Source organism: Peromyscus californicus, unplaced genomic scaffold (assembly GCF_007827085.1).
Source record: "Peromyscus californicus insignis strain IS unplaced genomic scaffold, ASM782708v3 Scaffold_2__1_contigs__length_46816999, whole genome shotgun sequence".
Taxonomy (NCBI): Eukaryota; Metazoa; Chordata; class Mammalia; order Rodentia; family Cricetidae; genus Peromyscus; species Peromyscus californicus.
In genome coordinates, this window is record NW_026294540.1 from 30,639,183 (window position 1) to 30,664,439 (window position 25,257).

The 25,257-nt window shown below is 45.7% G+C and overlaps 1 protein-coding gene across 4 annotated transcripts in view; it reads left to right on the forward strand.

The window, feature by feature from the left end:
• Nucleotides 1-23,108, forward strand: part of Rnf216 (ring finger protein 216) — a 141,838-nt gene extending 118,730 nt beyond the window's left edge. For all 4 annotated transcript variants that reach the window (XM_052754156.1, XM_052754158.1, XM_052754159.1 and 1 more), the window contains exons 15-17: nucleotides 844-1,066; nucleotides 20,331-20,400; nucleotides 20,962-23,108. In XM_052754156.1, coding sequence (XP_052610116.1) covers nucleotides 844-1,066; nucleotides 20,331-20,400; nucleotides 20,962-21,278 — 610 coding nt within the window. In that variant the 3' untranslated portion in view covers nucleotides 21,279-23,108. The remainder of the gene's footprint in view (nucleotides 1-843; nucleotides 1,067-20,330; nucleotides 20,401-20,961) is intronic.
• The last annotated feature ends 2,149 nt before the right edge of the window (nucleotides 23,109-25,257 follow it).

A 25,257-nucleotide genomic window follows, 5' to 3' on the forward strand; every position in this document is an offset into this window, starting at 1 on the left:
TGGCTCAGGCTTTTTGTTATCTAGTTCTTATATCTTAAATTAACCTATTTCTATCATTCTATAAGTTGCCACGTGGCTCGTTACTTACTGGTACTTTACATCTTGTTTCTCATGGTGGCAACTGGTAGCATCTCCTGACTCAGCCTTCCACTTCCCAGAATTCTCTTCTCTGCTTGTCCTACCTATACTATACTTCCTGCCTGGCTACCAGCCAATCAGCATTTTATTTATCTATCAATCAATCAGAGCAACACATTCACAGCATATAGAAAGACATCCCCAGCAGGGAACTGTGTGAGTGTGAACTTTTGACATGCTCTTTCAACAGGGAAGTAGTAGACTGGCCATAGGATTGCTCATTCTCAGGCCAAGTGTTCAGAGGCCCAGGTTGTATAAGGTTTGGCCTCCCAGTTCTTAGGTACTAGCTTTGCATAAATAAAATTTGGTTTAAGAAGAAGCTGAATTTCTTCTCCGTGTTATCGACCTGTAGGATTTCTAGAATGAAGAAGTCATTTTTCTAGATGTTAAGTGCCAGGCATTGTGCCAAATATTTGGCTTTAAATCTTACTTGGATTCCAAAAACATCATTAGAACGTTATGTTTTCCCAATTTAAAAGTGAAAAAAAACTGAGTCTCCTGGCAGTTGGGAAATTTACCCAAGGTAATACAGCTGATAGTTCTCACACTCCAAAACACAGGCCCTTTTCACTGTTTGGATATAACCAGAAGACTCAGTCATTACATGTGGAAAAAAAATTATATTAATTTCCATACTTCATTTGCCTTCCCTATCAACTCCAGTTGTTGTTTTTGTTTTTTGTTTTTTGTTTTTTTTTTCCTCAGTGAAGAAAAAATGACTGCTGCTCGCATTAGAAAATGCCACAAGTGTGGGACCGGCCTTATCAAATCAGAAGGCTGCAATCGTATGTCTTGCCGCTGTGGTGCCCAGATGTGCTACCTCTGCCGAGTTTCTATCAATGGCTATGACCATTTCTGCCAGCATCCTCGATCTCCAGGAGCCCCTTGCCAAGAATGTTCCAGGTGCTCCCTCTGGACCGACCCCACTGTGAGTAGATGTGTGGCAGCCAATTTCCATGTATGGGAAAACAGCCACACATTTCTGTAATGAAAATATTTTGTATATATGTGACAGGTTCTGACTCATAGAAACATACAAGAAATTACATAGACCAAAACCACAAGAAAAACTGAGGGACTGGGCGGTGGTTGTGCACGCCTTTAATCCCAGCACTTGGGAGGCAGAGGCAGGAGGATCTCTGTGAGTTCAAGGCCAGCCTGGTCAACAAAGTGAGTTCCAGGACAGCCAGGACTGTTAACTAAGAAAGCCTCTCTCGAGAAACCAAAAAAAAGAAAAAAGAAAAAGAAAAACTGAGAATGTCATCAAAAAATATTCGTCACAAGATACAACTGGATGTAGTGGACATGCCTTGTGGCTGTTCTCAGGCTGAGGTAGGAGAATCACTGAGATCAACCAAGAAACAGAGGTGACCCCCATCTCAGAAAAAGTCTTGTGGGCAAATTCCTCTGGCCTTCTAGGAAATAAACATTTTCTCTGCCATATGAAATGTTATACAGAGCAACGGAGAGTTACCAACAACACAGTAGTGCCACCAGAGCCCCACAGCTTTCACTAGAAAGAGTGCTGCAGAGTTCTCAGGCGCCTCACAGAGAAACATGACCCCACACTTATAATTCAAGCATTCAGAGGATGAGACAGGAGAATTACAGGTTTAAGGCTATTTAGGGGGATTTGGGACCCTATCCCAAAAATTTAAAAAGGAAAGCAAAAACATTGGATACAGTATCTTGGAGAAATGTAAAGGTAGCTTAATATCAGCAGCATTTTTTCTTTTTGTTTTTTCAAGGAAGGATTTCTTTATGTATCCCTGACTGTCCTGGAAATCATTCTGTGGACCAGGCTGGCCTTGAACTTAGAGATCCTCCTGCCTCTGCTTCCTGAGTGCTGGGATTAAAGGTATATGCTGGCGGCACCCCCTTCACCCCCAGCTTCATTCTTGATTTAAACTTTAAAAAATAATGTTATGCTGGGCAGTAGTGGCACATTTCTTTAATACCAGCACTTGAGAGGTAGAGGCAGGCGAATCTCTAGTTCCAGGACAGTCATGGTTACAAAGAAGAAACCCTGTCTTGAAAACAAACAAAATAATAATAAAAATAATGTTACTAGAATACTTGCCTAGCACACAAGAGGCACTGTGTTCAATGTCCAATACCACAAAAGAATAATAATATAGGGTTCTAAAGAAATGGCTAAGCAATTAAGAGCACTTGTGGCTCTAGCAGAGGACCTGGGTTCAGTTTCTAGTAGCATATTGTGATACATTTCTGGCTCCAGTTTTAGGGGATCTGATGCAGCCTTCTGACTGGGCACCAGGAATACATATGGTTTATAGACATAAATGCAGGCAAAACAATCATACATATAAAATCTTTTTTTTAAATCTTTTAAAGAATAATAGCATTAGCATTAGAAGAATATTTTTATTTGGGCTGGAAATGTAAATCAGTTGTTAGAGTGCTTGCCTGGTATGCATGAAGCCCTGGATTCCATCCCTAGCACCACATAAACCTGGAATGTTTGTGCACACCTACACTCCCATCACTGGTAAAGTGAAAGGAAATCAGAAGTTCAAAGTCATCTTCACCTACATACAGGTTCCAGGCCCTCCTAGGCTATATGAGACCATCAACCCTGTCTATCACCAGGTGGCTGGAGAGGTGGCTCTGCAGTTAAGAGCACTGGCTACCCTTGTAGAGGATGCATGTTCCATACTCTCCTATTATAACTCCGGCTCTAGAGGTTCCTATACCCTCCCTGGCCTCAGAGGATGCTGCACACATGGAGTACACATACATACATGCAGGTAAAACACCCATACGAATAAAATAAATAAATCTTAAAAAAAAAAAAAAAAAAAGACAGCCAGATGGTGGTAGCACACACCTTTCATCCCAACACTCAGAGGCAGAAGTAGGCAGATCTTTATGAGTTCGAGGCCAACCTGGTGTACAGACTGAGTTCCAAGACAGCCAAGACTACACAGAGAAACCCTGTCTCAAAAAACAAACAACAAAAAAAAAGACACCTTTTTCCTCCTACTGGGTTGCCTCATCCAGCCTTGATATGAGGGTTTGTGCCTAGTCTTACTGCATTTTGTTATGCTGTATTTGTTTGATATCACTGAGAAGCCTATTTTTTTCTGAAAGGAAATGGAGGAGCAGTGGGGAGGGGGTGGCAACTGGAAGGAGTGGAGGGAGGGAAGGCTGTGGTCAGAATTTTTAAAAAGACCCTGTCAGCCGGGCATGGTGGTGCATACCTTTAATCCCAACACTCAGAGGCAGAAATGGACAGATCTCTGTGAATTCCAGGACAGCCAGAACTGTTACACAGAGAAACCCTGTGGTGGCAGGGTAGGGAGGCGGGGGACTGGGGGACCCTGTCTCTAAAGAAAAACTAGGTAGCTATGGCAGTTCACTCCTATAAATCTAGCACTCAGGAGACTGAGGTAAAAGTATTGCCTAGGTTACATGACAGCCTGTCTCAAAACAACAACAACAAAAAAAAACATGTTAATTATGAAGTGATGACAGATTTATTGATTTCTTCAATTTGGATTTAGCTTGGTTTTTGAGGCTAAATCTCATATAGCATAGGCTAACCTCCACCTCTCAAATTTTAGGATTATAGATGTGAGCCATTTCTTCATTCTCTTTTTAGGACTTATTCATTTTTATTTTATATGTGTGAGTGTTTGCCTGCACATTTATACATGCACCACTTTTGTGCTTGGTGTCTGCCAAGGCCAGAAGCACATGCTAGATCCCAATCAACTGGTGTTGCAGATGCTTATGTGGGTGCTAGGAACTGAATCCTAGTCCTCTACAAAAGCAGTAAGAGAGGCATCTTTGCAGCCTCCATTTCTTCATTTTTAACTAGGCAGTGGTGGCAAAACCAACCTGTTGAGCAGAAAGGCCCTGATACAGTATGAAACAATCTTTCATCGTTTAATAATTTCAGACTAGTCAGAGAGTTAGCCAATATTAGCAAAAGCTGGAGAGGCATCTCCAGGAGACAGCATCTGTATTTAAACCTAGAGGAGAAGAAAGGCCACCAAGAAGATAAAATTCAGTCTGTTGTGGCCCAGAAAGAAGGCAGGGATGGCTCACAGGTACTGAACTGTGACAAGTGAGAAGGTCTGAGTGCCACTGGAGCCCCTGCATGATGTTACAGACTACATTATCTACTGTACAGTTTGGGAGGGGACATTGGACAGCTGGGATAGAATACTTGTCCAAACAGTAAGAAGTACCTCTAGAAAACCAAGAGGATAACTTTATAGTACAGAAGATCCAACTTAGGACCAGACTAAGAAAAAACTGGCGTTTGGGCCAGTGAGATGACCCACAAAATAGGAAAGAGCTAAATTTCCAGGTTGTCCACTGGCCTTCACACATGCCCTGTGACAAGCACAACATACATAGACAAATAAATAGTTTCTTGTTGTTGTGGGTTTGGGTTTTTTTGTTTTTGTTTTTGGGTTTTTTGTTTGTTTTTTGGGTTTTTGTTTTGGTTTGGTTTGTTTTTGTTTTTGTTTTTGGTTTATCTAGACAGGCTTTCTTTGTGTAGCCTTGGCTGTCCTAGAACTAGCTCTGTGGACCTGGCTGACCTTGAACTCATAGAGATTCACCTGCCTCTGCCTCTAAGTGCTGAGACTAAAGGCATGCTGCCACCAGCACCCAGCATAAATGATAAAAGTTTTTTAAAAGAATTGTCCAGGAAAGGTGCAAAGCTACACAGAGAAACCCTGTCTTGGGGAAAAAAAAAATTGTTAACTTAGGAGCTAGAGAAATGGCTCAGCAATTAAGAGCACTCAGTGCTCCTACAGAGGATCCAGGGTTGGTTCCCAGTTCCCACATGGCAGCTCACAACCATCTATAACTCCAGTTCTATGGAATCCAGCTTCCTTTTCTGGACTTCTTAGGCATCAGGAACTAGTGTAGTGCACAGGTATAACATGCAGGTAACACATATTCATACATAAATTTAAAAAAAAAAGAATCGTCGCCGGGTGGTGGTGGTGGCAGCGGCGGCGGCGCATGCCTTTAATCTCAGCACTGGGGAGACAGAGCCAGGCGGATCTCTGTGAGTTCAAGGCTACCCTGGTCTACAAAGCGAGATCCAGGACAGGCACCAAAACTACACAGAGAAACCCTGTCTTGAAAAAAACAAAAAAACAAAACAAAACAAAAAAAGAATCATCAACTTAGATTTAAATAACATCGAGCCTAAAATAGTGAGAGGGACCAGTGAAATGGCTCAGTAGATAAAGGAGCTTGCTGCTAAGCCTGTGACCGGAGTTTCATCCTAGAAGCCATATGGTAGTAGAAGAAGAGAACCAACTCCTTCAAGTTGTCCTCTGACCTCCACATGTGTCACACACACGCACACAATAAAAATAGCAAAAGCTGGTTGTGACTTAGCAGAACAGTTGCCTAGCACATGTGGGAGGAGCTAGGTTCAGCACCCAAAAATGAAAGAGAAAGTGTCTATTTAAACAGCTAGAGATACCTTTCTCCCTCTGTGAGTCCAGAAGTGGACAGCCCTGGACTAGAGTAGCAGTTCACTAGGGATCAGTTGCTCCTAGCATTCTGTTTCACTATCTAGGAGCTTGTGTCTTTAGGATCACGTATTGCCAGTGGCTAAAAGGGACAGGAAGCCTATCTAACTCAAGAATGTTATGCTTCCAGATAGACACTAACTTGTGTTGCCTCTGCTTTGGTTTCATTAGCAGAATCTTAATCCTGTAGCCTTAGTAGTAACCGAGATAGGAACTTTGCATGTATGTGTTTTAGGTCAGGATGGGCCCAACTAATCTCCCTTTGCTCTGGGAGAGACAAATGTTCTGTGAGTCAACTCGGTTAACTGCTGGAAGAGATGGGTAAGAAAGTGAAAAGAGTTACAGGAAGCAGAGAAGCTCATGCAAAGCTGCCAGCTTTCCTGCCTAACCACAGCCTGTTGGGGTTATGATACTGGCATCTAGTACATGTAGATGGCATATTGCCTGTCAAAGTTTGCTTCCATTCGTAGGAAACATGTTGAGGGATTGGGAAGGTGGCACCATGCACATTAAAGTAACATAACCAGCGTGGGGGCAGCAGTGTACAAAGGGAGTTTGTTGTTGAGAATGGTTCTCACTGTGCTGCCTGTGTGGCCTAGATAGACTTTAAATGGCTCAAACCAAGATGTATGTCATATTTTATATGTGCTCAGATTAGAATAATACAAAGTATGTCATATGTATGTCAGTTTTCTCCCAAGTATGGAAAAAAATAAATGAAAGATTGACTGGTAGGAAAAGAGTTATATGGATAGCTGGGGCCACAGACCAATTACCATAGGGCCAGCTAGCAACCAGAACTGAGGACTGCAGAGCCAGCATGGCATAGTAAGGGTGTGGCCTATTTCAGGGGTGGCTGCTCAGCTTGGCACTTAGTGTTGGTCACATGAGGCTGCTTAGAGTTGCCACAGCTTCCAGCTCCCAGAACTGAAAATCTGTGCCTTAGTGTAGAATCTTCTGGTTGTAAAAAGTGGCATTTACCCAAGTATCTTAAAAACTCTGTTCCAGCCAGGATTCTGTCACCCAAAGCAAAGGCCTTTTTCTACCATTGGTGTGGATGTGCAGTATACATATCACTAGAAGCAGCCAGGCCACTAGTTGGCCACTCCGGTAGCCATGGATAGGGTGGTCTTGGAGGTTTACTTAAATATGTGTTTAAAAAAAATCATTCTCGGGCTGGAGAGATGGCTTAGAGGTTAAGAGCACTGACTGCTCTTCCGGAGGTCCTGAGTTCAATTCCCAGCACCCACATGGTGGCTCACAACCATCTGTAATGAGATCTGGCACCCCATTCTGTATACATAATAAATAAATAAATCTTTTAAAAAAAAAAAAATCATTCTCTGTGAGTTCGAGGCCAGCCTGGGCTACAGAGTGAGTTCCAGGAAAGGCGCAAAGCTACACAGAGAAACCCTGTCTCGAAAAACCAAAAAAAAAAAATCATACCAGCCGGGCATGGTGGCAAGTTCCAGGATAGGATCCAAAGTTACACAGAGAAATCTTGTCTTGAAACACGCCCCCCCCCCCAAAAAAAAAATCATACCACCCTCAGAGCCACCACAGTAGGAAAGCAGTGACTGTCTGGGGGCCAGGCATGCCTACATCAGTAATGCACTGTTGGGAGCAGGTTCCTATTGCTCATTGTGTCTGTGCTAAGTTGAGGGACCAACCTCACTCAGGAATTATCTGGTCATTCAGCACCCAACCCAATGAAACCTCTAGCAAGCCTATGCTCTATCTCTAAGGGGGTCCGTGGAACAAAGCAGAGATTTTTGTGGATACAGAGTATTATCTTCCCAAATTGCTGGTTGTGGGGAGGCAGCCTACAAAGGAAGGGATACACCTCAAGTAGTTAGGAGATAGGCCTGGTCATTATGCCACCTCCTGCCACCACCTCTCTAGCTTGCATCTCTAGAGGTTCAGGAGGAAATGGAGTCTTTTTCCTAACCTGGGGCTCTTTCTAGAGCTGTACTTCATCTCTACAAACAGCACAATGGGCATTGCCACACAAGACTGGGAGTTTAGCAGACTGGGTTGTGCTTGGAGCCACTGTGTTGCTCACTCCTCCATGGCTCCTTTTCCCCTACATTAAATTGTTTTGTTCCTTGTCTGTCTGCCATAGCAGGTACCTGTCCTTGTTTTCGTGTTGAATTGCCATCTTGTAGCCTAAGGAAGGTTCTGTGGTCAGTCAAAGTTTGAAAAGAAGGTCAGGCAAATAGCAGTCTCCCTGATTTCCTCTGAACCATAGTGGAGGATTTTGTTCCACTTGTCCCATTCCCATCAAACCAGGGATCAGCCTGGTTTCCTTGATTCTCACCAGGAGATGGATTGAATTCCAACCCAGCATCTGCTGAGTCCTCTGAGAACACAAAGCCATTCAGAATCACCAGAGACAAAGCTTGCACTGTCCTGCTCCCAGCCTCAGCTTCATTAACCAGCAAGCCAGGAAGAAGCTCGCATTGTCAGCAGGGAATTGTTCCTGCACAGCTCGGGGTGAAGAGAAGTTTGAGCCCTTAATGACTAGAGGTGGCTTAGGAACCTGAATGGACTCTGTGCTAAGGGCTCAGATGGTGAATAGTAGTTTTCTTTGTTTGCTACCACAAATACCTTGCCACGAGTATGCCAGAAACAAGTAATGAAGCAAGCTGCCTTCTTTGGGAAGAAGGGAAAACAAGAGCGATGTGGGACAAGGAACATAGCTCAGTAGTAGAGTGCTTGTATAGCTTGTACAAAGCCCTATCTATGTTCAGACCCCCCAGTACTGCCCAAAAGAGGGGAGAGGCAGGTGTTGCTCTGCAGTGGAGAATTGTACCGAGACAGGACTGAATCGCAGAGTTGAATATCTGACTAGAGCTGTGTTCACAAGAGCACCACTTGGCAGGCTATGCTCTAGAATGGTGAGATTGATGACATGTTCTTTAAAAACCTAAGTAAGCAGGGAATATATATATAGCTCAGTGGTTGCCTAGTATGTGGGAGGCCCTGGGTTTAATTCAAAGTACCACCCACTCCCCAAAAAGCAAAAGAAAATAAGTAAACATTATTATTAAAGGCTTGACATGGTAATGCATGTCTTTAATCCCAGCACTCAAAAGGCAGAGGCAGGCAGGTCTCTGAGTTTGAGACTGGCCAGAGATAAGACTGATTCTCAAAGTAAATAAATAAATAAAAATATGTCCTAAGAGCTAGACATAATGCATCATGCCTGTGTGATGTCAGCACTTGGGAGACAGAGAAGAGGATCACCAAGAGTTAGATACCAACCTAAGCTACAAAGTAAGACTGTCTCAGAAAGACCCAAAAAACCCACAAAGTCAGGGTTTTTCTTGGGTTTGGGTTTAGGCCTTTTGACTGTAGTGGTGGTATTTTGTAGTGCTAGAGATAGACCCCCAAGGCCTAAGACCTGTCAGGCTAGCATTGTACCACTAAGCTACATCCTGAGCTTTGTTTTTAGTTTGGGGTTTGGTTTGGTTTTTTGTTTGGTTGGTTTTTTTGAGACAGGATCTCATTTGGCATTCCTACTGCCTCATCTCCCCAAGTGCTGGGTGACAGGTGTGAGCCATCACACCAGACTTCATTGAATATGTGTGTTTGGAGCCTGTTCTGAGGAAACACTAGGGCTTTCCTGCCAGCTCATGAGGGAGTGCCATAGCACCTGGTCATTAGGGTAGGAGGCTAGTCGTGAAATTACTACAATGTTTAGGTACCACCATATATGTAGTGCTGTGGTGATGTGCTAAGGCACCTGTCTTGTCCTGGTTTCACTGATGAAACCTGCTGGACATTGCGATCAATAAATAGTAACTCAGCTTCTACCCCTACCCCAGGTTACCTGTGCTCGGGTCACCTGTCCCCAGGCTGCCTTGTCCCCTCAGTGGCTATACCCTGGTTCTAGTGGCCCTGCAGAGACAGGACAAGGAGCTGCAGGAATAGTAAAGGCTGCAGAAGTAGATTTGAGAGGACTGAAAAGAAAAGATAGAAACCTAGCAAGGAGAGTTTTCTCTCTCTCTTTTTTTTTTAAATTTATTTATTATACATACAGTGCTCTGTCTGCATGTATGCCTGCACACCAGGTGAGGGCACTTGATCTCATTACAGATGGTTGTAAGCCACCATGTGGTTGCTGGGAATTGAACTCTAACATCTAGGCCATTTCTCCAGCCTCTTATCATTTTTCCTTAACTTTTTAAATTTTATTTTTTACAAAAATAAAAAGGCTTGGGATGTAGGTCAATTTGTAGAGTACTGACCTAGCATGCATGAAACCCTATTCTATTCTATTCCCCCAGACTGAGCATGGTGGTATAAACCTGTCATCAGTCCCAGGATGCAAGAGATGGAGACAAGATGAGAAGTTCAAGGTTGTCCTCAGCTACGTAGTGAGTTCAAAGGCAGCCTAGGCTATATAACATCCTTGCCTTGGGGGAGGGGAAAGAGTGAGCCCTGTATCAATGGTCACTGTTAGCCAAGGCCATGCCTATTTGTTTATTTTGTTCCGTTTTTTTTGTAGTCCTGGCTGTCCTAGAACTTGGTATGTAGACCAGACTGGCCTCAAACTCACAGAAATCATCTACCTCTGCCTCCCAGCTGCTGGGATTAAAGGCATACACCACTATGCTCAGCTTAATAATCTTTTTTTTTTTAAATATTCTTGCTCTCTCATACTTGGCTCTACACACAGGCCCTAGACTTACAGACTCTCCCACTTCCTCCCCTTTGGCCTAGAATCAGGTAGTCTGACTGCAAAGCATGTACTATGGACTATCCCACCAATCACACAGTATAAAACCTCCCTCTCTCTTTCTCTAAAATGTAAGAGAAAAGAATCTCACTATAATACATGGACCTAATCTCTCGGAGCCCTTACCATGTTGCTGTAAGTCTTCATCAATAGAATTAAAATAACTAAAACAATCCCTTACCCAAAAAGCAATCAGCCTCCATGTCTGTCTTTAAACCTTCTAGCTAGCTGTACGTGGTGTCACAGGCCTTTAATCCAGGCACTTGGGATGCAGAAGTAGGTGGATCTCTGAGTTTGAGGCCAACCTGGTCTACATAGCAAGTTCCAGGACAGCTGAGGCTACATAATAGAGAGACACTGTCTCAAAATTTAAGGAAAAAAACAAACAAACAAACAAAAACTTTCTAGTCACTGTCTTCAATCACATTGTTTCTATAAGAAAATACAAAGAGAAGGGTGAGGAGAGTGGGTGTCATCATTTGAAGTGTCTGTAAAACTTCCCTCATAGTACACAGCACTATGCTTTGGGAATGTTAGGTAGGCTTTTGACAACATGGAAGGGAGGGCCATTGGTTTGCCACTTTTGCAGATTAGGAAAACTGTCTAGGATCCTGGACTTGGTAAAGCCAGAGTGAAAACCCAGGTCTCCTGCCCATCAGGCTTCTTCCACAAAAATGGGAGATGGCCTAGAGGTGGCCACAGAGTCTTAGTCCTGTGAACCAGGCAGGCCTTGCAGTAATGTGGGGACTCACTGGCCGCCTTCCCAGTGCAGATGGTAGGAGAGGCCCTACAGCTCCACCTCCTTGGTGGGGTACTAGGTCACTAAAGGACTCTGTCAGGGTGGGCAGCAGTCCATTGATTCCCTATGCCCATGCAAGTCATCTTCAGCAGAGCCCCCTGCCTGGAGTCAAAACTTGACACATTCCACCTGCCTCAGGTCCTTATGGAGGAGGTACCCCAGTTAAATGCATTTGTATGCCTGGCTTCTGTAACTAAGAAGATGGCTGCTGAAGCTAAAGGCTGGTCTGGAGCCTGTGTAAACTTTGCTCCTCCCCAGCACATTGTCCATTTCCTTCTGCACAGCATGTGTCTCCCTGAGCTGGGCTTTCCTCACCACCCCAATTTCCTGTTGTAGGGAGACAACTGGGGGTGGGGAATAGGGGCTGCTGTTGTTCAGGCAGTCCCACATCTGAGCTGGGAATAATTTGAAACTAAATCTCTAGCCCTTTGGAAGCCCTCACAAAATCTTGCAAGTTTATTACCAACAGCTGTGACCACACACATGACCAGAATCCTGGCCCCAGAATCGTTGGGGGAAGGGGTTGGAGTCAGGCCTCAGCAGGTTTGCCTGTCACTTTTCTAGAGGGAGAGAAAGCTAAATCAAGTCACCTGTGGTCACATGATCCTGGCCAGCAGGCAAGCAAGTAATTAGAAATCAGATTGGGATTTGAGCTCATCGGGTCTTAGAAGACCTTAGCAGGAACAGCTCTGTGCCAAGTGCTCAAGCATCCGTCTTGGGATCCATAAGCTGTGACTGCTAGTGCCTGTTAGTAGCTGACCTGCAAAGACAGCCTCTATCTTCACTTGGAGTTTCTCTTCTGCAGTTTCTTTGTCCAGACCCCGCTGTGTGGACAGCTGTGGCACTTGTGGTTGAGGGACAAGCAAAGGTCTTTGCACTCTTAATGAAAACATGTCTGGTGATTTCTACCTCACTTCGTTTCTAGAACAGCTGGGTCCCTGCTTTCTCCCTCAAACTCTGTGCCCAGCTCTTCTCCCCACCCATCCGCCTAGGAGCCTTGCATGTGAAACAAGTTTTACCAGGGCCTTTTGTGTCCTGCTGAGTTCAAAGATTTCAAGGGTGGAAAATAAAACCTCTCCCACCCTTCTTAAGGGTCTTTATTGAAAGCACTCTTCCCAGGATCTGCTGGGTGTGAGGCTCCACATTAAACCTTCATCTTTTGTCCTTGACCCTGCAGTTGGGATGCCTTGGTCCACGGTGGGGTGCTTCATATATTTCCTTCTCCATTCTCACTGAATTCAGGTGATCTAAGGGCTTGCTTCTTAAGAGTAGCTGTAGGTGTCAAAGAGGCACTTCAGGATCACTTCATGACAGCCTGGTATGTCCTTACCCTTTTTTCTTTGAGACTTTGTCTTGGGACAGCTTCAACATTGACCAGTATCCACTGCTTCCTATCAAGTGGCCCTGCTCTTCAGAAAGGAACTCTATAGATACACATCTACACCTGCTAAGATCGGGGTGAGTCAAAAAAGGACAGAGAAAAACTCAGTTCAGGCCTTTAGCAGCCTTCTACAGCCCAGGGCCCAGGAAGAGCCAGGAGAGAACACTGAAGGACTCTTCCCCACAGTTGCCCCTGGCCAAGGCAGGCAAATATAGATGGATCTCAAGATAGCCTGAGGTCCTATAGAGCACTGGGGTCTATAAGTCTAGACCTCCTTCCCTATCCCCACCACACTCTCGCTTGGGCTGACTCTCAGCATGTCTCTGGATCTCCGGCTTCAGTGCCTTCTTGGCTGTACCCTACCAGTCCCAATGTGTGAACATGAGCCATGGTGCAAGGTGGGAGGTGCAGAGCAGCCGTCCAGTGTGCAATCTCAGGAATTAAAGTCGAGTCAGAAAAAAAACATTGGAAATAAACCAAAATGTACCTAGGAGTTGCTTCTGGTAAGAAATTTCCAGTAGATGGTTGGTTGATTGTTTCTGCTTGTTTGTTTAAGGGTTTTGTTTGCTTGCTGATTTGTTGGGTCTTGTTTGTGTTTTCAGAGCTGGAGATTAAACCTAGGGCCATGCTCATGCCATGCAACATTCTGCTATTGAGCTCTACTATCCACTCTCAATAGCTATGTGTTTTACTTTAAACAAGACCTACTAGAAGACCTAAACTTGGGGCTCTAGACCCAGACTTGGGGTCGAGCTCTAACCCCACTCCCCAACCTGTTCTTTCAGAAACTGTTGTGCCAAGGAAATGAAGGGACTCTGTGATAGCTGATCTTGGTTGTCAACTTAACACACTTGGAAAGAAGGAACCTCATTGGAGGAATTGCCTCCATCAGATTGACCTGTAGGCATGTCTGCTTTATTGAATATATACTCTTTTCAGAAAGGACCCATTGTGTGACCTTGGCCAGCCTGGAACTCACTATGTAGACCAGACTGGCCTCAAAATTATAGAGATCCTCCTGCCTCTGTTTCCCAAATACTGGCATTAAAACATGTACCGCTAGCCAGGTGGAGATGGCACACACCTTTAATCCCAGCACTCAGGAGGCAGAGTCAGACGGATCTCTGAGTTCAAGGCCAGCCTGTTCTACAGAGTGAGATCCAGGACAAACACCAAACTACACAGAGAAACCCTGTCTTGAAGGGGGTGGGAAATGTACCACTGTGCTCAGCAAATATATATAATACTATTTTAAAGATTTCTTATGATGCGGTGTGTAGATGTAACCAACCTTCTTATTAAATAAGAAACACAGAAACAATGCAAAGAAGAAAGCCAAAAGGTCAGAGCTATGAGCTAAAACCTTACCCTTCCTCCTGCGGTGGTCCTACCTCTCCGAACCAGAGCTACCCCTGTGTTAAAGTCTTTATATAGAGTTTCTGTCCTGCCTTCTCATTGGTTGTAAACCCAACCACATGACCGCCTCCTCACGGCCTGTCTGTATAGGCCTCCAGGTTTTCCATGATTGGTATTGAGATTAAAGGCATGTGTATCCAATAATGACTGTATCCCTGAACACACAGAGACTTACCCAGCTCTGCCTACCAAGTGCTGGGATTACAAGAGTATGCCACCACTGCCCTGCTTTCCTATGGCTTGCTAATAGCTCTGACCCCCAGGCAACTTTATTTATTAACATAAAAATAACATTTTAATACAAATAAAATATCACCATAGCGGTGTCACTGTATATCCCTGGCTGACCTGAAACTTTTGCTAGGCTGGCCCTGCCTGCAATTAAAGGTGTACACCACCTCATCCTGATTTTTTTTTTAAGATTTACCTTTATTTTGTATATATGTATGTGTGTGTAACACATGTGTGTTTGCTGTCCACTGAAATCAGAAGAGAGCATTGGATCTTCTGGAACCAGAGTTACAAATGTGTAAGCTACCATGTGGGTGCTAGGAGTAGGTTCTCTATAAGGGCAGCTAGTGCTTTTAAGTCACTGAGCCATCTCTCCAGCCCCTTTTTGTTATTTTTTATTGTGTGTGTGTTTGTGTACATACGTGCAGGTGCCCACAGAGATGTCAGATATAATGGATCTGGAGTTACTAGGTGGTTGTGAGCCCCTCCCTGCCCCTCCCACCCACTGTGGGTACTGGGAACCAAACTCAGCTCCTCTGTAAGAGAAGTTTGTGTGCTTAGCAACTGAACCATCATCTCTAGCCTGTATGTACTCATACCTTGGCCTTCTATAGCCAATAACTCAACCAACCATGAACTGAAAGTATTCGGGAGCAGGGGAAATAACATTTGTTCAGATCAAGACAGAACCTGAATGAAGTAGACCTCTGACTTGGAAACCATGGTTTGTGTGGCCAAGTGTTGAAAGCTGTAAGGTGGGACTGCCTGCATAGAACTTCAGTGTGCCTTAATTTTCTCTAAAGTAATTAGGAATTATTAAATTTACCACAGACTTGCCTGTGACAGGTCTGATAGAGGCAATTCCTCAATTGAAGATCCCTCTACCTGGGTGGGGGTTAGGGTTAGACCACCAAACCTGGTTCTGAAGCCCCCAAAATTACAGGTGTTATAGTCACATCCACTATTTACCCTGTAACTATGGCCAGGCAGGCTCCAGCTTCCTGTAAGTGACTCAGCCAAAAGAGCTGGAGGACTAGCTTGTCATCCTCTTTCCTCCTATTGTTCCCATTTCCAGCAGCCCCACAACAAGCCCTTCCCCAGTTTCCCTCACTCAGGTGGCCTAGAATGTCTCTGTAGTGCCTCCAATGTCCCATCTGTCTTCAGACCAAAGAGTCAGAATCAAGCCTAAACTCCAGTCTTCCCTTTTTTTTTTTTTAACATTACTGATTTTTCTTCAGTTATGATAAAGTAGATACTAGATAAAAACTGTATATCAGTCCAGCCTGTGTCAGCTTGAGGGGCTGTGAACTAAAGGGAAACTGCTGGGTAGGGACCTCCACTTAGTGAAATAGTGAGTGACCAGAGTACACATGTGGCTGGCGTGCGCTTTCTCTGTCTGTCTGTCTGTCTGTCTGTCTCTCTCTCTGTCTCTCTCTCTGTCTCTCTCAAGATAAATAAATTCCTTTAAAGTTGCTAAACACAGCAAAAGCCTGCTGATGCCATGTTTGCTCAGAGTTGCTTTTTGCATAGTTTTGTGTTGTTGTTGTTGTTGTTGTTATTGTTTTATTTTGAGATGGGCCCTAGCTAAACCACCCAGGCTGTCCAGGAACTCACAGACCTTCCTCCATCTGAGGGTGGGCATTACAGGTCTGTGTCCCATGCCCACCTCATAGTTGAGGTCTGAACTGTCTGGCCTCAATGAATCTATGATTCATCATAGATCATAGCTGAGCCCCATCATTTCGTTAACAAAGACTGACATAGGCACCAACAAGGGCTTCTCCAGACTTCCAGACAGACTCAGGGCAAATGGTCATGAGGATACTTGGCACATCAGGGAATGATCAAAACGAAGAAATGGGAAGAAAGGCTGGAGTGGCTGCTTCCTGTGCTCAGAAAGGACTCTTAAGTGACAAGCTGTAGTTCTGTCAAGAAAGCTTGGCTCACCACTACCACCCCTTGCCAGTGCTGTGCAGATGGAGGGGAACGGCACTCAGATTGGATTAATCCATTACTAGGGACTTGCCTCAGGAAGCCAGAGGTGATGAGGCACGCATCGACATGCAGGTTTCCTCATATAAGCAGCCTAGAACCTTAAAATCTAGAAAGAAAAGTTCCTGTGTCTCTTATGTTCCAGGACCGCAAGGGACAGAGAAACCCTGTATTGAAAAACAAAACAAAGAAAAGGCATTCTTCCTAGTCAACTTCCACCCAACCAAGTGTGAACAAGTTACTTTCTCTGGACCTCAGTTTTGTGCTCTAAGAAAGTTAGAATGAATGAGGGTTGTTGTTGTTGTTGTTGTTGTTGTTGTTGTTGTTGAACAGGATGTCATGTGGCCAAGGTTGGTCTCAGATTTGCTGTATAGCTGAAGATGACTCTAAACTCTGATCATCCCGATTCCATTTCCAAAGTGCTAGGGTTCTAGGCATGTAACATCACACCAGTCTTGGAATGTGTGATTTCCTGGTTTTTTTGTTTTGTTTTTGTTTTTTGTTTTTGTTATTTTTCAAGGATTTCTCTGTGTAGTTCTGGTTGTCTGGAACTCACTTTGTAGACCGGGTTGGCCTCCAACTCAGAGATCCTCCTGCCTCTGCCTCCCCAGTCCTAGGATTAAAGAGAGGCGTGCAACACCAGCACCTGGCTTGGAATATGATTTCTAAGTTCCTTCTCTTATTTATTCGTCGGTGTTATTTACCAGGCCCGAAAAAACACAAGGTACACCAGAACTCGCTATAAGAGTTTTTATTAGGAAAGGGTGGAGGTTGGTAGGCCTACCGAAAAGAAAGGTGGTGGGGAGGTGCACACTACTTCTGGTGAGAGGAGGTGAGAGCAGGGAGCCGGTAGACCCTGCTTTTATAGGTCACCTCACACATGCGCATGCATGGGTTTACATAGCTAGGACACAATTACGTGACCACACTATGTATGGATTATGTAAGATGTAAGGCCCAGAGTGACTAAGCATTTTGCCTGACTGCTGACAGCGCATGCGCAGTCATGTGACTCCAGAAGTGGCTAGGCATAATAACACCTTCTCCTACCATTCATTAGCCTTAGCTGTCTCCCTAGGAAGTACAGGCAGCACCACATTTAGGTGTTCAGGGATGAAGTGTTACTGTCAGTCAGGAAACCTTGCTCAAACTGTAAAGCTACACAGAACTGTGTATGATAGCTCATACTTAAAATCTCAACACTCAGGTTGAAGCAGGTGTGTTGCCATGAGTATAAGGCCAGCCTGGGCTTTCAAAGTGAGACCTTGTCTCAAAAAAAAAAAAAAAAAATAGCCACTGAGAGCTAGAGATAACTTAGTGTTTAAGAGCACTGGCTAGGAGCTGGAGAGATGGCTCAGAGGTTAAGAGCACTGACTGCTCTTCCAGAGGTCCTGAGTTCAATTCCCAGCAACCACATGGTGGCTCACAACCATCTGTAATGAGATCTGGTGCCCTCTTCTGACCTCAGGCATACATTCTGTATACATAATAAATAAATCTTTAAAAAAAAAAAAAAAAAAGAGCGCTGGCTGATCTTCCAGAGACCCTAGTAGATTCAATTCCTAGTACCCACATAGCAGCTCACAACCCAATGAACTCCAGTTCTCAGGGAACCTAATGCCCTCTTCTGACCTCCTCAGGCACAAATGTGATACGCAGACATGCATGCAAGCAAAATACTCATACATATTAAATAAAAATTGGGCATGGTGGCACACACCTTTAATCCTAGCACTTGGGAGACAGAGGCAAGCAAATCTCCCTGAGTTCCAAGCCTGGTCTACAAAGTAAGTTCAGGAAAGCCAGAACTGTTACACAGAGAAACTCTGTCTTGGGACAACCTCCATCCCACCCCATCTCCGCCAAAAAATAAAAAAATAAAAATAGAATTCTCCATGTCAAGGAAAGCTTTTGCATCATTTCAACCAAGTCTGTTACTTGGCAATTGAGACCTGGAGAATGTGAGCATTTGCTGGTGTTACCTAGGTTGCCACAGAACCCACTTCAACAGCTCTCTAGATGCTAAAATTCTTTATCAAGTTAAAGGAATATGCTACATAGTGACACATGCCATCTAGGTGGCTCTATCTTCTAAGTCTGAGATTCAGCAGTAGGATTAAGCATAGTGTGTCAACAGAGCAGTGTATGGTACAAATCTGTCTAATGTAATTCCTGACTTGGGGAACATGTGGTGAGGTCACTGATTACTGCTTGGCTGTGACCTGAGTCACCTGCAAAGTAGATATACAGACTCCTGCAGCAAGAGCTGTGGTCTTTGTCACTTTCAGGCTCTACTCTATCACAGAACTTTCTTGGGTATCAGCATAGACTACAGAGTAGGACCCTGCCTCAAAAAGAGCCACTGGTGGTGGCTCATGCCTTTAATCCCAGTACTCGGGAGGCAGAGACAAGCAGATCTCTGTGAGCTCGAGGCCAGCCTGGTCTCCAAAGTGAGTTCTAGGAAAGGCGCAAAGCTACACAGAGAAACCCTGTCTGGAAAAACCAAAAAAAAAAAAGCCAGCAAGATCATGCAGGTGATAAGCCTGCTGACAGACCTGAGGACATTCGTGGTAGAAGAAGAGAACCAACTTCTGCCAGCTGTCCTCTGACCTCCACATGGATATCATTACATACATATACACACTCCACATGTACAATACATAAATAAATGTAATTTTTAAATTTTATAAAAGAAAACCAACATTGTCAAAGGTAGGCTGCAGAGACTATAACCTAGTCTGCAGAGAATCAAGTATTTCCAAGTGACTCTTTTTTTTTTTTTTTTTTTTTTTTGGTTTTTCGAGACAGGGTTTCTCTGTGTAGCTTTGCGCCTTTCCTGGAACTCACTTGGTAGCCCAGGCTGGCCTCGAACTCACAGAGATCCGCCTGGCTCTGCCTCCCGAGTGCTGGGATTAAAGGCGTGCGCCACCACCGCCCGGCTTCCAAGTGACTCTTACCTCACTGAAACTTGCACTCATCCGCCATGTTGGTTTTTTGAGACTCATATAGCCCGAGATGGCCTTGAACTCACTGTGTAACCAAGGATGACCTTAAACTCCACCTCCTAAGTGCTGGGATTACAGGCATGCACCACCACACTCAGCTTTGGTTAGTGTCTCACTGGGTAGCCCAGGCTAACCTAGAACTCACAGCATTCCTGCTTCTGCTTTCCAAGTGCTGGGATCACAGGCATGCACCAAATTTGGCTTTTCATAACCCTTAGTGAGCTCTTTCACATGCTCCCAATTGGTTCTGTTGATTTGTCAAAGTCTACTGTAGTGCTATGCCCTACTTCTGATGGGCCACCACACCACTCCTTGAGACCTCCAGCTGACCAGAAAAGATGTCTACCATCGATTTTCTTTTGGTTTCTTGAAAGAGAGTCTCATTGTGCAGCTTTCGCTAGAACTCACTCTGGAGATCAGGCTGGCCTCAAACTCACAGAGATCCTCCTGCCCCTGCCTCCCAAGGGCAGAGATTAAAGGCATGTGCTACCACACCTGGCCCTTGGTGAGGGTTTTCAAAACTGAAGTCTTTTGGTCCCTCGGTAAACTAGAGAGCCGCTTTGCAGGCTACTCAAGAATGGGATGATCCTAGCCCCCTGACAAGAAGCAAGCATGGGTGATGGTTCTGACAAAAGTCCAGGTTTCCTGCTAAGCACATGGAGATACAAGAACAGCACATGACACAACAACCCAGTCACTCACAATTGCAAGGTGCCTCTAGTTCCTTTCCCAACAAGGGACAACTTGTTCTCCTACTGCCTTGTTCTCTCCTTTCTGTCCCACTGAGACCCAACCTCTGCTGCAGTACAACCACTAGGAGCCACAGGCAGCTTCCACTCAGCAGGCCTGCCTATGTTCAGAGAGCTGAGTTCAAAGGCCTGCTGTGCCCAGAGCTGTGGCATGGAGATCAGAAATGCCTCAGGCTTCTGGCCCTTCTACCATCATCTGGCATAGACCCCAGGCCTCCTTTTTAGAGGGCTAACTAGCTGGTGAAGGGAGATGAATGGGGGAGATGGTAAAGTGCAATAATCAGCCTCCAACCTCTGCCCCATGGCCTTACTACACAGTGTTGCAGGCCCACCCCTTGATGTTGCTTTTATTCTAGGAAGATGATGAAAGGCTGATTGAGGAAATCCAAAAGGAGGCTGAAGAGGAACAGAAAAGGAAGAATGGAGGCAAGTGTTCTTCCCAAGCACAGATGGGGCTAGGGAGTGGGATGGAAGCTATCCCTCAGGGGTTACTTACTGCTCAAGCCATGAGAACACAGTGAAAGCTACAGGTTCCTCATAATGGGACACTCCCAAGAGTGTTTGAGCTCTGGAGGCAAATAGAAGCCTGACTAGGAGACTGCCTCACCACTATGGAAGTTACTGAGAAATGATAGCAAGTCCCTCAGGCTATGAAGGGACATCTCACATTGTAAACAGCATACCACCCTCTGTAGGCTATGAGAGTGACCGCTGGGAAAGTATAGATTTACCCTTTGGCGTCTTGTTCTGACAGGTAGTGGGTGTCTATTGTCTTGAATTTGGCATCCAGCCTACTCTTGAGAACCACCATTTCTGGGCCCAGAGGAGAGTATACTGAGAGTCAGAAGTGGCCCCTCCTGTGCTAGGCTGTCCCTATAGGCTTCTAAGCCCTGGTAGTCAGAAGTGACAGGCAGTGCCCTAGTCATAGGCAGAAGTATATTGTTAGTTCTGTATGTTTGCTTCCACTGAACCCCACCTTCCTTGCAGAGAACACCTTTAAACGCATCGGGCCCCCACTGGAGAAGCCAGCCGAGAAAGTCCAGCGGGTGGAAGCCCTGCCACGGCCTGTCCCACAGAACCTGCACCCACAGATGCCACCTTACGCCTTTGTACATCCACCTTTCCCCCTGCCACCTGTGCGTCCTGTGTTCAACAACTTCCCCATCAACATGGGTCCTGTGCCCGCGCCCTATGTACCCCCTCTGCCCAACGTGCGTGTTAACTACGAGTTTGGCCATGTGCATGTGCCCCTGGAGCACAACCTGCCCATGCACTTTGGCCCTCAGCCACGGCATCGCTTCTAACACCCAAAGCCCTGTCCAGCCACACTGAGTGTGGGAAGAACCAGTCTCACTTTCTTAATAGGGGTGGAGTCTTTGCTTCCCTCTTGAGGATGGGCTCGTGTCCTCCTACTCTTTCCTTTGCAAGGTCCACTGATTCTTCGAGTCTGATACCCTTTGGGTGCCAACTGTCACTGGGCAAGTGTTAGGGCAGCTCCTTGGTTGTGCCATCTTAGCATCCAGTACAGTGGCCCTGACCATGAAGCAGGCCCTTTAACCATTTGCCATATTCCTTCTCCAGCAGACAATGAAAGCCCAAAGCCTACCATCTCCAGGCCAGGGCTCTCCCCCCTTGTTGCCCAAGGCCCACTCAGGTTCAAGGGCCTCCAAGACTGGTCTGTGGCGCAAGTTTTGTTCTGTTGTTATCAAAGCAGTTGCTCCTGTTCACGTAGTTTGAGCTAAGTTGTTTGTGGGCTACTCAAGTTTGTCCCCATCCTTGGAAAGTCATGTTGAAAATATTTCCCAACGGCTGACAACTGCTGAGAGCTAGTCATCCTAACACTTGACATCAGACAAAAGGGCCTTTTTGCAAAGCTGTCACTTACTCCTGGGCTACCCCTTTTCTGGGGGAGACTTCACTTGTCACCAACTTGGAATGAGCAGCATCTCTAAGGTGTTTTTGGGTTTCCCTAGGGGCCCGAAGATGGCCTGTGACTGTCACAGCAACCCTCCTGTCTGCCTACCTGTTACCCTTATTAGTAGTGGAAGCAGGCAGAGGGTGAGGCCCCAGCTCCAAGATGAGAGAACAGCTGCCTTCCCTAAAGTCAGATGAGAACGCTCCTGCTATGCTCCCACTGCCTGTGTACCCTCCTGTCCAGACCAGGTTTTTTAATCCCTCCAGCCTGTTTACAGAGCAAGACTGGCCGCAGATGTTTTTCTCAGTTGTATTGGCTATCCTTGTCCTCCCATTGTTGTGAGGTGCCCCACATTCAGAGTGTACAGACTTGGAAGTGGCAAGATGTCTCTGGGAAGGAGGAAAAACTCTTTGAGGAGCCCTGCTGTGGGTCACCTGAACGTGCTTACTAGTCTGAATGACAGTGCCTTGGAAAGATGGGCCACGTGCTGCATGACAGGATCCTCCGAGTACCTTAACTACTAGTGTATTTGTGTTCCCTGTCCTTCTCCAGGGGCCCCACAGGTGGGTGGTTACTCCAGGCACTGCCCCTCCAAGGACCCATGAGCCGCTGGACTGGGCACCCAGTTCTGGTTCTACCCAGTACCCCCATCATGTTACTCCACCAAGAGGCCAGGTGAGAAGCCTGGCAGTTTGGGGTTGCTGGAAGAACAGATGCCACCCAGACCTTGGCCCTCGGATAGGTGAGGCCAGGGTCATGTCATTTGAAATTCAGTCTGTCTATGGCCACACATGGCTGCAGGGTAGGCTGCTACTGCCTGTCTCCATCAAGGCATCTCGTCCTTAGTGGCCCTCCCAGAACCTATGTGCCAGCATGGCCAGAGGGATAAGGGGTGGGCCAGCAGGGATCCCCAGGCAGCTGGCACCTTAAACTCTGGGACCCAGGCTGCTTCCTGGTCTGAGAAACTGCCTAGCCACTCCCTGTGTATTTGCCTTAAAACTGGAGAGAATCTAGTATTTGCACTTAGCAAAAGATTTCAAAGTTAAGAGAAAAGTGCATGATCTCACTTTGTATAAAAGAAAAAAATGAAGTAGATGGTTAAATGTTTTTCTTTACCTTTTGGTAGTAAGAATAGAGAAACCAAGTCTGTTTAAACTGTGTAAAAAGACTGTATCATATGTAACTTGAATTCCGTGTAAATAAATGTTTGTGAACTCTACTTTTGGTTCTGTTTATCCCCACTCAGATCACAGGTTCCCAGGAGCCCTTAGGTGCAAACAGGACCAACTGCTACTCACTTTCCCAGTGGAGAATGTGGAACTCCTAATGCAGCAGCATAGGGAGGGGAGAAAATGGAACTCTTAATGCAGCAGCATAGGGTGGGGAGAAATGCTTCTTTCACCTGCCGGGGGAGACACTCAGTGTCTTAGGTCCCAAGTCCCAACCAGGACACAGAATGTGTTCTAAGTTGTTGTAGCAGAGACCCCCCCCCCTTGAAGAAAGCACAGGAAGTCCTTATAGTCCTATAGTGTGGCATTGGGGGCTAGCCCTCAAATCCTGAGTTAGCCTTATCCAGCTGAAGAGACCAGAACAGCACTGAGTCTGGCATGGAAGTTCCTGGCCTGGCTGGCTGAATGGACAGGAACTCTGACCAGCTTACTGCACTCCACAAACACCCCTTCACCGCCACTCGGCCAGGACCTAGGCATAGAGGAAATGGGACCTGCAGATAGAGGAGAGCTGAGACAGCGCTCCAGGAAGACTGTCCTTTCATGTCATTTGTTTCACATCTGAGAAAAATTTTGCTGAAGTACAACTTAGGAACAAAATTTCTCCATATCCCCAGGTTCCAAAGCAGTCATTGCCTACAGACTATATTAGTTGTCCCCAGCCATCCAGAGCTGCACCCGTATAGGTTACACATTGTTTGTGGTAGCTGAGACTCTGCAGTTGGGTTGTATTAGTAAAAGCTGCCCATCCTTCTAGGTGACAGTGGCATCTCTTACCCATCCCCCCACCATGCCCCTACTTAGAGGTTCATACCCAATGCTGAGGCTTCAGATCCTCATTTTCACAAGTTCTTCCAGAATCTTCCTCACTACTTATGCTTTCCTGGATACCATGTACACTAAAGGAGTTGTTTTAAGATAGGGTCTCTCTATGTAGACCTGCCTGGCCCAGAACACACTGTAGACCAAGCTGACCTCAAATTGATCTGCCTGCCTCTTCCTCTCTCATGCTGGAAATAAAGACATGTGCCACTACGGCCTCCAGATTTGTTCTCTGATACTTCCCTCTGGATTTACCTTGTTTCTCAAACATTACCCTAGTTAAAATAATAAATCCAGAGGACTCCAGTGTTGTTGCCATTACACCTAAACCTTCAGTAAACACCCTGTACATAATGGGTCACATGCTGTCCCAGAAGGACCACCCTCAAACATGGAGAGAGAGCTTTGTAGCTCAGGCTAGCCTTGAACTCTACAAAGCCCAGACTGGCCTCAAACTTAGAATACCCCTGCCTCAGTGCCCCAAGTGCTGGGATTACAGACATGTAACGCCACATCTAGCTTATATAGCATCTGTAGGGGTGCAGGGTCCAGGGGTGTGTACACAAGTGTGCCTGTGGAGGTTCTCCATCTTTTGTTTTATGAAACTGGTTTCACTATGTGGCCCTAACTGGCTTGGAACTCACTATGTAGATTGACCTCTCAGAGATCTGCCGGCCTCTGCCTCCCAAGGGCTGGAAGCAAAGGTGTATACCACCAAGTAAATCTTATTTTTTCGATACCTCACTGAACCTAGAATTCACCAAGTTAGCTAAGCTGGCTAACCAGCAGGCCCCAGGAATCCTATTTCCACCCAGCTAGTGCTAGGCTACACATGCCTGCCCCCTGGCCTAGGGTTTGGTTTAGTTTTTTATATGGATCTTGAATCCTCACACTTCTGTGGCAAGCACGCCCTTCCTTTGCTAACGGAGCCATCTCCAGCCCCTTCCGAATAACATCTTTTGTGGTTCTTTGCTGATACATGCTTCAGTTTTCTCCTTTCCTATCATTTGCAGGGTGGTAATCAAAAGTCTCCCTATGCATTCTGAACTTGAACTCCTCCTACCTTGGCCATGTGCCAATGTACTCTGCTGCCTTCCCCTTGGTTCAGCAAGGGGTTTCCTCTCAGGGTGGCCACTCAGATCTAAACCCTCCTGCCACCAGCTCCACTCACCTGCTTAAGCTTGATGCCCTCAGTGCTGTGACTGGTGTGATGCCAGCACTTCAGTCTCATGACCCCTGGGAAGACAGTCCCCATAGTCGTGGGGACTGTCTCAGTCTTCATCAGACAGGATTTAATCATGCATCAGTTCCTCCCAT